We start from the raw sequence: 14,082 nt of genomic DNA, 5'->3' as shown, positions 1-14,082 counted from the left end.
AGGTATAGCAGTTAAATTCAGTCGGTAATAATCATAATTTCAGAGACAGTTAACTACACGGTTTGGTTAACTTTAATATTTTTCAAACTGGACCCTATTGTCCCATGTTTTTCTGTTTAAGCGACTATTACGGACAACCATTTTTAAAATTGGTCCAATATTGATGGACAGCGCTGTAACCGGAAGCCGCTAAACAAGCTGCAATGGGCAATACACACCATCAGTGTCCGTCCACCAAAAGTTCTTTTTTTTTTTGCTACTCAGATTGTTGTTATAACTGTCTGACTACTTTAAAGAAACCCTACAGAGAAATAAAACCTTGTTCTTTGGCTTTTGCCTCACCGATATTCTCCCCGTTGCCCTCTCTCCTCATCCGCTCTTCAATTTGTAGGAGCTCTTTATCCGTATACTTTGGCTCAAATAAATAAATTCAAAGACCTCATCTACATTGTTGTCACGTTCAGCCGTGACATTGAACATATTTTAGACACCGCTAAAAGCTTTCTGTGCTCCCAACACAAAACTCTGCCCTGGGGCACTCGCAGTGACTCCGCCGCTTGTCTTCCGGCAACGCGACAATATAACAATCAGAACCCTGTCAGTGGCAAAAACACACTTTTATTGGACTTGAATGAAGGTGCCAGCTTGCCCCGATAGTGTGCATTGCAGCATGTGAACGGCTGCAGTGTTCTCGCTCAATGCTGGACCAATTTAGTCAAATTAGTCACTTAAACACTAAAACATGGGAAATTACCGAAGTTTCTCTTTAAAGCAGCTGTTGAAATTCAGATTCAATCTCCTTAAAATACACCTGAGTAAATAATCATTTATTATTAGAAATTCTATTCATTGTATTCATATTTGTTACATTAATGATGGATTTATGGAAAGGTGACGGTTCTGTCAGACAGCTGAACTGATGTTGGTGTTGTTTAATTGGATGTGGCAGCAGTAGGGGGCAACTCCACCGCCATGGCTACCGAGCGCATAGCTTAACAGACCAGACTGTAGCTGAAAGTAGAGAGAATAAAATAACAACTCAGTGATGTTGCGAGTAAAATAGCCGATAAAGCGGGGTGTGCTTTAGGGCGGGGCCACCTTGTGATGGACAGATTGCTACTGCGGCGTTGCCGGGTCTGGGAGTTGACTGTGATTTCATCTTCAAACCGTTCACAGAGTGTTTTCAGTTCATTAAAGTTAATTGTAGCCTAAAAATGTCTTATTCAGCGTTCGGTTGTACTTAGCTACACTCCCTCCTGTCGCTTCTGGTTTCAAAAAAACAAGATGGCTACTGACATAATGGAGAACTCGAGGCTTCAAAACGGTAGTCCACAAACCAAAGGGTGACTTCTTGGTGACTACGTGTACTTCTTTCCTTCTTAAGTACAGTCTATGCTTTCAACAGACAAATAAACGCTAGGAGTATATCTAATCCGTCTCTGGGATGTTTTCCCCACTTGCTTTAAGAGGATTAACGGGATGCTGGATTATCCCCTTGCTGAAATGATTAATTTCTTGCTTCTCACCTTCTTTCGCTTCACACTCAGCACAGAGACAGTCCTCAGTTTTCACCGTTACTATCAGTTTGGATGAATGGCGGAAAACTATGGACGTGTGCGCTTCGCGGTGCAGTAAACGGTGCATGGCCTGCGTGATTGAGCTCAGCGCGTCGATACTCATCGCTGTCTTTCATGTCTCCCTCTGATGTTTTGTTCTTTAAACTTAAACAACACGTGGGTGTGTGTGTAGGATCCGTGACCCACAAGGAACATGGCAGGATGCCAGGCATTGATGCTCCGAGCCGCCACGGTGGTGTGGATGACTCACCTTCTTGCTCTTGTCTGAGTGAACGCGCGTACATGTGCGTGCGTGTGTGCGTAGGCATATGAATGTGGATACGCACATTATACAATACATGCATTATATATTAATTTTACGACATACGTGAGATGCTACGATCGCAGCAGTAGAGACGTGAAAAGGAGAATGTTAGGAGTGTCTGTTTTCCCTCCATGTTGGAAGGTAACAACAGCTGCTGTTTGTTCATACTGTATACGAACTAAACATAATGTCTCATTAGTGCAAAGCTGCTGTGGAGCAGTAATATACATCTATTTCTACTGTTTTTACCACTGCACAGAAAGAAGAGTTTGTTATTTTGAAAGTGGCTTGCCAGTGGTCACAGGTGGCCATGTTGGAGGAGTGAACGCTACAGCACTCAGAGGCTCTTGTCAGGCCTTTGGATGATTATATTTTTTTTACCTCAGTTATCTACACTGTCATTGAACCTCTGAACTTCACCCGTTTTGCACATGAAGGTCAGTTTACGTGTGATGGTTAGTTCTACCCAGCCTGTGAAAACAGTTTTAGGATTTATTTTGGAGGAGCTTTATCAAGTCTGGGGAAAAAAAAAACCTGATGATGTCATCAATGTTATCTCAGCTTGGGCTGGAGACTAAAAATGTTTTAACGGAAAGCCGTATTTCAAACTGGGCCATTATCAGGCAGGGAAGGTCTGACGAAGACATGCTGTTGGTTGCATTCTGGGAAATGAGGGATCTAGAGTTTTTGGAGTTTGGCCCATATTAGTGACTAAAAGTAGAGGTATCTCAGCCTCCGCTTCTCTTTTTTTGTCTGTTATGCCTCTTTTGTGCCTCTTCCAGCTGCAATACCAAATCACTGGAATAGCCTTAACATTCCATAGATCAGTATAGAATGTTAGTAATGACAAATGTGCTGATTCCACCAGTTGGATGCCAGCTGCTGCTTTAATTTGAGGTCAAGGGGACAAGGCCTCGTTTAACATTCACAGTATGAAGTATGAAGTCATTTTTTATCTTGCTAAATGCCAAAGACGGTTTTATTTTTCTCTTGATACATATGCATTGTTTATCCAAATATAATACAAGTTTGTCCCTCACATCTGATTGATGAAGCTGATAATTACTCATCTGTGTGTTTACGGGTGTTGTGGAGTACTACTGCATATGTGAAAATAAGTTATAGAAAGCCTTTGGTGGCTCCAGTGGGAGTTGTGTGAAGTCTGATAAAGTGATTTCGCTTGAGTCAGCGAACACAAGTGGAGTTAGAAGCTCTTTGGTCCGCTCCTCATCCCTGTGACAGGCTAGCAGCTTGAGTCTACAGTACATTAGCTGCTTATCATAACACACCAAAATCTCAGTCTCAAGCGTGAGCGGTGGAGTTGCATCGTGGGTAACATCGGTGGCAGATTTTGACAAGGAAGAAGAAGAGGATTTAAAAAAAAAAAGAATTGCAATTCTAAATCGGTGGAGTACTCTTAGTACTAAGGGATTATTCTGGTTTATTCCGACCTGGATTACATTTTTGTAGTTTTACAATTTCTATTAATTATCCAAAACAATGACTGAGATCTGTGAACATAGGGACATCACTACAACAAAGAGAGAAGGTTTGCCACCGTGTTTTCAACATGGTGGCCTGGTCACATTTATCACAGATTATCTGGCTCATGAACTACTGTCAGTATATAGTGACAGCGAACATTTAGACGATCTCGACAATATCAATGAGCATTTGTGTGTTTTGTATTGTTCTGCTGTTATTGGATTTGTGTGGATATCGCCTCATTCTACTGTGTGTGTTTTCCACAGGGAGGGCAGCACCAGTATTCTTAACAACCTGCTGTCCAGGATGGAGCAGTACGCCAATAACCTGGAGAACCTGGTGGAGGAGCGAACCCAAGCCTACCTGGAGGAGAAAAGAAAAGCAGAAAACCTCCTCTATCAAATTTTACCACAGTAAGAGCAAATGACAGACACATTCACACTTTTGTCCTTCCACTCAGAAGCTCAAAACTCCAATTAACTTGAAACCAGCAAATTAGGTGAGTGTTACCAGCGTAGCTCTATGACACTGTCAATTCTGTTAAATCCCTCTTTAATTAAAGACTCTAAATCCCTCCCAACCCCACGTTTTGATACACACTTCCCTGTGGTGCGATCTCGCTATAGATGAAAGGGAACGGAGTGAGCTGACAGGCAAACTGCTCATTAAGGGGGACGGAGGAGCAGACGCGATAGTGAGTTTAGGCGTTTGGATAACACCACAGCAGCAAATCCCGTCTTTCTCACCCATTTATCCTCTTTTTTTTTTTCTGCTGAAAAATCCAGATATATAAACAGAGAAGAGCCTGAGAGGAAGGGCAGCTATCATTTCTCACCGCTCTTGTGAATTGCACTAGCTGGCTTCTGCGACATGTGCTTTTGACTTTGGTATTATTTGATTGAGAGTAAAATAACACAAGTAGAATAAGCAAAGATAAACTGATATCCGGTAATCAACCTGTTGCTTGGCATCCTTTAACTGTGGTTAACCATCATAATTTCATAACCTTCTGCCGTGGGTTTTTTTTTAATCTTATTTTTTGGTCTCTGTTCTTTGCTCGTAGATTTGTCTGAACTTTTCACACTTTTCACATGTTGACCTCATGTGTCTCTCTCTCTCTCTCTCTTTCTCTCTTTTCGCGTGCAGTTCGGTAGCAGAGCAGCTAAAACGAGGCGAGACGGTGCAGGCGGAAGCCTTCGACAGCGTCACCATTTACTTCAGCGACATTGTGGGCTTCACGTCCATGTCGGCGGAGAGTACACCGCTACAGGTACACAGCGAGCGACATTCCTCCAGGGAATGAACTTCCCACTCTGCAACAATGTCTGTCCGTGTATCTGTGCCATTTTTTTTCCGAGTTCCCTCAACATCCGCCAAGCTGAAGGCTGAAGGCTTCTAAAAATCACTGTTCGTGATCACAGTCACGGTCAATTCTCTTTCTCTACTCATACATGAAAGGGCTCACCACCAGTATCAGGTCTCTACCTACGGCGTGCCTCATAGTTCCCACAGTGTGCGTTCCCACACACGGGCTGCTACTCAAAATAGTACAGTTGTTAGATGGAACAGTGTGTTGACGCAGGGTTGAGTCACATTGTGCCACCACCTATCTCCCTCTCACTTGAATAGCAAAGGGAGGTGTCTAGAGGAAATACATTATCATGATGTTGCATCCAGGCAGAGGGTCTTAAGTGTTGATGGGCAATTTGACACCTTCCCGTGGAATGGAACCCTCCCAAAGAACTGACATTTGCTCTTCTCATCTTCATCTTTTCTCTTCTCAAGTTGTGAGGAAGAGCCAAGTATGCTTCTTGACAAGGCCAGATATTCATAAAACAAAAATATCTAGTTACATCTAAATCCAGAACTGTAGTGGTAATAAACGATATTAAGTTTCTCACAATTCAGATCCTAGTCCAGTTTAAATGTTCATTCACTTAACACTGCTCACTCTTAAAGCACAGCACAAGATGTCTTAACCAGATAAAGAGCCAGCAGAGACACAATAATAATAAAAAAAAAAAAGGATCATTAAAGATGAAGAATGAATTACTAAATTTGGTCAAATTAAATGTGGATTGTGTTTTTGTAATATTCCCTCTGTGGATTTGATTTATCACCCTGTAAATGTGTTTGTCAGTGAACCTCAGCAGGCACTCGTCCAGCGGCAGCCAAACAGAGATTAAGTGGCAGACTGGGAGGTTTTGCAGACACGCTGGTTTCCCAATCTGTCAGCCTTTTAAACAAAAGAAACATGTCAAACGATGGATTTTTCAGTTGTAAGCAGTATTGTTGCTTTATCAGGTCCCATCATTAAAACTCTTCTGCCTCTCTACAGGTTGTCACATTGCTCAATGATCTCTACACCTGTTTTGATGCCATCATCGATAACTTTGATGTATACAAGGTAAGATGATAATGCAAGAATATGGCGTATTTGTTTCCAATCTGAACTTGAGTTTTGTCTCTTATATTATGTGAAAATATGAAAGGTTTACATGCAATTGTAAAGCGTGAGGGCTATTACCAGCCTTCAGGAGCTCTATAGGAATCCTGGGAATACAACAGAACATTTATACAAATTATTTTGACTCTCTCGTTCCTCATGATTCATCCCTCAGGTGGAGACCATCGGCGACGCCTACATGGTGGTGTCGGGGCTGCCGGTGCGGAACGGAAAACTGCACGCCAGAGAGATCGCTGGGATGTCGCTGGCGTTGTTAGAGCAGGTCAAAACGTTCAAGATCCGACACAGACCCAACGACCAGCTGAGACTCAGGATAGGTATACACACAGGTGAGTCCGCACTCTGATCTGCAGCTCTGCACATCTGCACCGAGGTCACCTGGATGGTCCCAGATTTAGTCTCTCGTAATGGCTGGTGTCCATCCTGCTGAGGTGTCCTTGACTAAAGCACTGTTGGGTCAACACCGCCTTTCATTTTCTATTTTTCCGTTGGTATAGCTATTTCTCTGTCTGGCACAGGGAGACGATAATTCCATTCTGCCTTGTATCCTCCAACACTCGATTGGCTAATGAGCACAACACCAGACCTCTGTGAATTATTGAACAAATCAGAATGCGGGCAGTGATAGAGAAGTCTGAACCAGGCTACTTGAATATTGTAATTATGACAACTTATTCAGTTGTAGCATTATCAGGAAGTCCCGTTAGCTGGCCAAGTATGTCTTTTGTGAAACAATTGCTCTCTTTCACTTCTAAAAAGGGTTCTGGGCTGACCGAAAATTGGTTACAATTTTTTTTTCCCAAAAGAAACTCCGTTGTGAGCAAATATTTTCACAAACTTGGACTAACCAAAGCACATTGCCCCATCTCCTCTTCCATGTTATCAAAGGTTTGCACAGCTATCAAAACTTCGATGCTCTTGTTAGTCCAAGAAGGATTTTTGACGAAGATAAACCGTAATAACAAAGTGCGTAATGTGACACCTAATGTGCTCTGCAACCAGATGAATAGATTGCTTGTGGAAATGTGAACCGACTGACGTTAGCTGCTTTCCATCCAATAAAACTGGTCAGCCTTGTCTTTTTTTCACTCTACTCTTAAAAGCTGCACCTTAATGAAAGAAGGATTTATTTACTGCGCCTCTGTTGTATTAGCCTGTGTTAGTGTAACTCTGAAACTGGCAACTGATGTATATCAAGTTGTCATATGTAACTTCCCACCTCTGGATGCCAACGTGCTGACTGGACATAAACACTCCGGATGTTTTAACTCGACCTGTCTGCAGCGTTTAGTCTGGTGTCATTTACAAGAGGCTTCTGACACAGTATTTAGACTGTATCAGCTCATATTCTTAATCAGACACTTGACATGCAACAGAAATGGACCAGCGTGGGTAGGCTAGTACTTAGCATTGTCAGAGTAATTTAAAGCATTCTGAGCACAATTTAAATTCACTCACCCCTCTGTCGTCCTATTTAAAAACATTTACACTGCGGAGGTGGTTGTGTGATAATGACAGCGGTACCCAGCAAATATTATAGTTTTTTTCCCCGCTGTTGAATATGACTATATTTTGCTTGTGTTTTATAGGTCCGGTCTGTGCCGGCGTGGTCGGTTTGAAAATGCCCAGATACTGTTTGTTTGGAGATACTGTCAACACAGCATCTCGAATGGAGTCCAACGGAGAGGGTGAGTGTTTGTTCTAATTTCAGATGTTATTTCGACAGCGGTGTCGATATAATTACTATATCAGATGTCTCCACACCGATCCGGATTTTGAACAAGGTGGAACATGTAACAATGTCCTCGTTATTTTTCAGTGTTTACAACAAACTCCATCTTATTCTTTGTCTTTGCCGTGACTCTGCAATCTCATTATTATTATAATGGTGGAATGGTGTACATGTTAACATACATTTTCGCACCTGTATTCTGAAATGCTCCGTTTATGCGCCTGTCTGTTGAAGCCCCCTCCTGAAAAAGCCCAGCCTGCTCTGATTGGCTCATGAGAAAAATATGGTGCACCTTTGCAAAGTCAGTTCTCAAGCCGTGGGTGGAGATACTCAGATGGGGGGGCGGTGTATTCTTATGAGCCTGTATGTGACATAGGAAGGTCAAAGGCCAAATCTGAGTGGCTTGTTGAATCACATGTTTTCTGATCAAGGCAGCTCACAGAAAAACAGACTGGGAAAATGTTACTCAAACGGGAGGAAATAGTTTGTTTGGGACTATTTTTAGCTGCAGATTAATACACATTTGGTGCTCTAGCGAGTATTTATAGCAGCACGACAGTGTGTGTGTGTGTGTGTGTGTGTGTGTGGGGGGGGGGGGGGGGGATTGAGTAAAAATAAACTACAGTGTCTGTGTTCATTGTAATGAAGGAACATGTCACAGTGTGCAACAGTGTGGCTCATTGACAAAGTTTTTGGACAACAATGGAGCTCTATGGCACAGAAGAATCAGATACATCAGGCTCTGGATACAATATTTGTTAGTAGATCAATTCATTGTTGATTTTTGTCTTTTCATGGGAATGGCGATATTGTTTTCCTGAGCCTGAAAGGTTATACATGTACGATTAACGGGATTAATTGTAGTGTCAGTTTAGACATTTGTTGATCATTCTGTATTTCTTTAATACGGGCCAAGGGAAGAGTGATTGAATGGTTGTTGCCAAGGTAATAGCTGATGGTGTTGGATGGAAACATTCTTCAGTAAGAAAATGATTTCAAAGCTGAATATGAGAGGTATCGAGCTGCTGAGTCTAACACTTTCTACGCTGACATTTATTTTCTTGACTGTCAGTGACAGGAACTAGTGTCATGAAACTGTGGTTGGAGAGTTTGCGAGCCAATCATCAGAAGTATTGATTAACTACTGAGTCGCTTCCTGTATTGTGCCTCCACTGGTAAATAATTTATTGCACTTACAGCTAAGGGCCCTTAGCCAGCGATAAACTGTGCAGCCTGAAGCTTCACAGGCAGGAATCTCGTCTCACATCTCTGCATTGTGCGCATTAATTGGACAAAAACAATACAGATTTTCATCCCTGTTAGCATTTCAGCCGCTGACGTTTGAACGCATCGGCTCGTCTCGCTCCTCACTTTCCTCACGTCCTGAGGCCGGAGATGAAAGCAGTGTGGTGGTGATTGTTGAAGTTGTCATTTGTCATTCACAGTGTGGAAATGCTCAGTCTTTGTTGTGCTCTTGATCTGTTTTTGCAGCCTTAAAGATCCACTTATCCTCTGCCACCAAAGAGGTGCTGGATGAGTTTGGCTACTTTGATCTCCAGTTACGAGGAGACGTAGAAATGAAGGTAAGGAGCCACATTTTACTTTTTAAAAATCGAGCACTCAAACTGCAAAAAAACATCTGTCTGTACGATTGTACGGACTCAGATTCTGACTTGAAGGGTGAAATATTGACTTGTTGTTGCTGGTGCAGTTTGTTTTAGAAAATGTTGAAATGATTGTTAAAACAAAATGGAACTATCTTGCAATGGGATCACACCAGCTGTAAAGTAAAATCGGACCATAGGCTTAAAGTGTGTGGTCCCTTCCTCACTTCCTACCCCCTACTTCCAGCTCCCTTGCAAAAACCACACGCATCTTTAAACTCAGACTTCCTTTTGATCTCAACTACCCACCTGTAAACTTTTGTGACTGCATTTTGCACGGTTTTGATGTCCTCAAAACCTCTTCTAGTTGCTGCTACAGTAGGTGTCTCCAGGACAACATGTTGCCATGATGACACACACACACACACACACACACACACACACACGCACAGACTCGCAAGGCATAAACAAGCCCCTGTCGCAGATGGTAACAAGACAGATTACTTGAAAAAAGTTAAATTGTTCTGTAAATAGATAAAACAAATGTAGTTTAAGACTTAATACTCGACACAATGACTTTGTAAAAGAAGACTTACAACTACAGATTACTTTAAGTATGGTAGTCTTACTTTAGTATCTTAGTGAGGATCATTTTTCTATGTAACAGATTAATCGTTAATCTTCTATAAATCAAGGCTGTAGCTTCCAGTGGAGACATTAAGGTTATGTCCTCAGCAGTGTGGGAATCTTGGGGGTCCTTCCTATCTAGGGCTCCAGTCTTATGCTCCAGTCTTACACAGACTTAAAACCCAATGTACTAGTTCTCATGGATGCAATCCACGCCAGTTTACTAGGCTGATGCACTGCATCACACTTATCCAGAGCCAGTCCGTTTGGGTCCACAAGTCTTACATCGATTACAAACAGGTGAAACATAAGTAAAAAAAAACAAAACTCTGTGTAACTTTTAGATTGAGACAAATGTTGATCTTTTGCAGAAACAAATATTTCACTCGACAACATCGATATGCTTTTGGCACTGTGACGATGTGGTTGATTCGCCTCTGAATATGCATAAAGACGTTGTTCTTTTGGAGAGGGTGGAGGTGTAAGCCGAGCTGCAGTGACCATCAGGGTCACCCTTAAATGAAGGGCAGCCTAATAGAGGATATCACCCCCCACTTCACCCCCATTGATGAACCTATTGATTTCTGTGTTTTTCCAGGGAAAAGGCAAAATGAGAACGTATTGGCTTCTTGGGGAGAAGACTGATGTGTATGTTATCTGAGAGGCCTGCTGATAATGTGGCAGCAGCAGTGGAGACGACAGCAGAAGCTCCGGTGGCCGAGCCACTTCTTTATTTGTTCTAGAATAAGTCCCTATTGGTGATTTCCGCGCAGAGGAAAAGAGAACGACACAAAACAGAGGGAATTCCAGGTATATTTATTACCTGCATACTGTAACTGCAAAAAAGAAAAGAAAAGACAAAAAAAAAAGACAAAATATTGTAAAAGTTGTTTTTTCTTTTGTATGAAGAACCTTTCTGTCCTGAGTACTTTTCACTGATGAATTCTTATTTTTTGTGCTTTCTATATTAAGATTTGTATAATGTGTTTGGGAGTCAATGATGTAGTAATATTTCCTTGAAACAGCCATTGAGGTTTGGAGGCACAGCGTTACAAGTGATGTCACTGCAGGGGTTCATAAACCGTGTTACACAGTACAAGATAATATGTATATATGTATATCCAAGATACTGTAAGATATTTTGTTGAATAAACTGAGTAAAACACTCTTTTCCCATTCATGGACCGGGCAGTAATTTTATGCTCCTGATGTCAGGAGTCTGGTTAGTTATTGATATTTGCATCCACAAAGGGTGTAACATGAGAAAGGCAGAAGAGAGCTCTAATGAGTCTGTTCTTTTTGTATGCATTAACGTTAAATTGGTTCATGTGAGCTCTTTGAATGTATCTGGGCCATATCCTTCTGCCAATAATCAACCAAAAGTTTTCATCCTACTTTAACCCAGAAAGAATTTATAAAGGACCTTGTGCTGCCCCCTCCTAACATATTGGATGTCCCGCTAGAATTGCACATTTAAAAGTGTTCACAGAGCTATTGCAGGAGTGCAGAAGCCAGTTCATCAGAGGGGCAGGCTACACGGTGCAACCTTTTCAGAAAAGGTCTTTTTCAATGAAGCTGCACCTTCGAAGATTTTTTTTTCTATTTTTATCTTCCATTAAACATCAACTCTGCGCCTTCCCCCGCCTCGCCTGTCCTGGCAATTAATTCAGCTTTATCTGATCCAGGCCATATTCGCCTTGTCACTTAACATTTCACAATACCGCCAGGACTATTTCATTATCATTATTTCAAATGCAGCAAGTGTGAAAGCTTTAAGTATGTGCAGCCTAATTGAGCGCAAGCAGGTTGTGGACATATGAGGGAGGAGAAAAGCGAGTTGGTAGCAGGCAGCTGTGTGTTTGTTGTAATGACATCACCGCTCATTAGATGCTCATTATCAGCTGCGGAGGCATGGGCGCTGTGTTTGTGGCAGCGTGTGTTTGTGCGTTTTCATCTCTGCAGGAGAACATCTTCCCCCTCCTGCGACGGCCGTAATTGCCACCCACTTTCTCACAGCGGTGGCACGCCGGCGCCTGTTAGAGCCACAGCGATCAGAGTGAAGGTCTCTGCTGAACACCGCTCTGACCTGCTAACCCCTCACGACTGACCAGGCTGTCTGTCATCTTGTTATTTTCTAGCCTTTTCATACAGCCGAGAACCTTGAAGCGTATGTACACAAAGCCACCAAGCACACTGCAAAATAAAATATAAAGTGTGCATAAGACAAATTCTTTCCAAAATCATTTAAAAAAAAAAAATGAGTACTACATCTGAAATTGTTGGGTGAATTCATGTCTCAGTGTTAACCTGTGTCACAAGGCTCAGGGAATGAAACAAAAAGGGGGTCCACACAAGGTTCTACTTAAAACCAAACATCATTTATTCGACTAAAGTCTCAAATGAACGATGTGTGGCATATGTGCTGCGGCAGTGTTGACGGTGCGAAACCGGAAGAAGGTGATGCAGGGTGAACGTTCAGGTAAACGCATTGGAGCGGCTTTTGTAGCCTGGAAGGCCCAGGTGAGCTTCATCAAGCTGATCACCCTCCCTTGTCAGGTCAGCCAGGACAGCCTACAACACAGTTGGAGGAGCGTCGTCACACCTGCGTGTGGGTGATGAAAAGTACAGCAGTAAACATGTATTTGGTGATTTGCAGGTTTTAAGACATCCAGTCATCTACGCAGATTAAAAACAGGTAAATGCTGTTGGAAAACTGGACGGTTTGTTTGAGCATGTTGGGCACTTTTAGCTTTATTTACTTAACCGTAATCATGTAAGTAATGCGAAAGTGCCTGCCCATACACCAAAAGGTTAGTTTGTGTCTGGTTAATTCCCATCAGCTGCAGCTGTACTTCGTGCTTAGTGCTAATTAGCAACTGTTAACAGCCCAAACCTGGGGCAGCCAAACTATACGGCCTGTGGTTCAACTGCAGCTCTCTGCACATTCTTGAATGTTAAAACCATCTCTGCCTGTTTGTTACATCTTAATATCAGACGGACAGATTTACGTCTTACGTTAACATTGTATCTATCAAAGTATGCCCTTAGGCAATGAACAGAAACTAATAAAGTTATTTGGCAATTTCTGCCTTTTTTTTTTAGCTTTACTTATTTACAGATTTACACATAACATATTTTCAGATGTAAACTCTTCAGTACTGTGAAAAAAAATTGTTTATGGCACGTTGGGGTTTTCTGGTCCAGAAACTGATTTTCTGGCTGTGCAACTGGTTGAAAACTACTCATTAACTATTGATTGGCCCGTTCTGTATTTGGCCCACAATCAGAAAAGTTTGGCCACCCCTATGACGGTGAACATTATACATACAGGTACAGGTGCATGCGGTACGTACAGCAAACATCATCACAGGTCACTGTAAAATAATGAGTGGACACCGATAGTTTGTGTGGCTTGACGCAGCACAGTTTGACAGTCTGTTCCAGACACTCTGGCTGTCCACTGAAAACTCTTCTGCTGTTTCTCAGCAACAGACTCCGGGGTTTGTTTGTGTGTCTCATATCCACGGTAGCAAGCACAGAGTGTTATATTTAGCAGGGCTTACATCGATATGAATAAATGGCATGTGATACTCAATGAACGAGTGACTCAGCAAGGTTACTGAGCAAATAAATACATTCATTTTGCCACCCAAATGATGATGTTGTTCCTTGGTTTGGCAGCAAATGACAGTCACCTTCAGGTCTAACGAGAGCTGCTGCACTTAGGCTACTGGTGGAAAATGTGTTGCTTTGCAAAGACACTGCAGATAGTAGGTGAAGGGAAAACAGAGAATCAGGTTATGTGGAGTTTGGCAAAACATGCTGGACATTTTTCAAGTTATGATTAAGCTGTTATTAGACGTTATAATCAAGCAATTTGCTAATATGATTTTAAAAGTTAAACATTAATAGCTGAATGCTGTTTTTCTGTCTCAGTGTAAACATGGACTGCTTTAAACCGATGGAACCATGATCTTGCAATTTAGGAAATTAGAAAAATATGTACGTCTTTGATTAAATTATAAAATTCAAATGGTAAATGTTTCCCTTTTTTGAGCATGGAGGTTCATTTTTGACTTTGAGAACAGTATGTATGACAAAATAATCTACTCAAGGTCTTTTTTTGGCGCTTTCAGCTGCAATTACACTGTCTTCATCAGCAAATGGAAGAGGCTTAAAAATCATTAAGAAACTATAACGTCACACCAGGTGCTCGAACATGTTTTATCAACATTAATATAAAAATGTTTTTGGGGCAATTGTAACTTAGAAGAGCGGTTTGCCTT

The 14,082-nt window shown here is 41.9% G+C and overlaps 1 protein-coding gene across 1 annotated transcript in view; it reads left to right on the top strand.

Moving 5' to 3' along the window:
• The window catches only part of npr2 (natriuretic peptide receptor 2), a 52,152-nt gene extending 41,176 nt beyond the window's left edge, over positions 1–10,976 (top strand). Inside the window, exons 16-22 of the mRNA XM_068732439.1 lie at positions 3,633–3,779; positions 4,513–4,636; positions 5,705–5,773; positions 5,988–6,162; positions 7,423–7,521; positions 9,057–9,148; positions 10,395–10,976. Of these exons, the coding sequence (XP_068588540.1) occupies positions 3,633–3,779; positions 4,513–4,636; positions 5,705–5,773; positions 5,988–6,162; positions 7,423–7,521; positions 9,057–9,148; positions 10,395–10,457 (769 nt within the window). The 3' untranslated portion in view covers positions 10,458–10,976. The remainder of the gene's footprint in view (positions 1–3,632; positions 3,780–4,512; positions 4,637–5,704; positions 5,774–5,987; positions 6,163–7,422; positions 7,522–9,056; positions 9,149–10,394) is intronic.
• The last annotated feature ends 3,106 nt before the right edge of the window (positions 10,977–14,082 follow it).

The sequence above is a fragment of the Cebidichthys violaceus genome, unplaced genomic scaffold (assembly GCF_023349555.1).
Source record: "Cebidichthys violaceus isolate CVI_PGR_0920_01 unplaced genomic scaffold, fCebVio1.0.p SCAF_59, whole genome shotgun sequence".
Taxonomy (NCBI): Eukaryota; Metazoa; Chordata; class Actinopteri; order Perciformes; family Stichaeidae; genus Cebidichthys; species Cebidichthys violaceus.
This window is presented reverse-complemented; position numbering and strand designations above follow the sequence as displayed.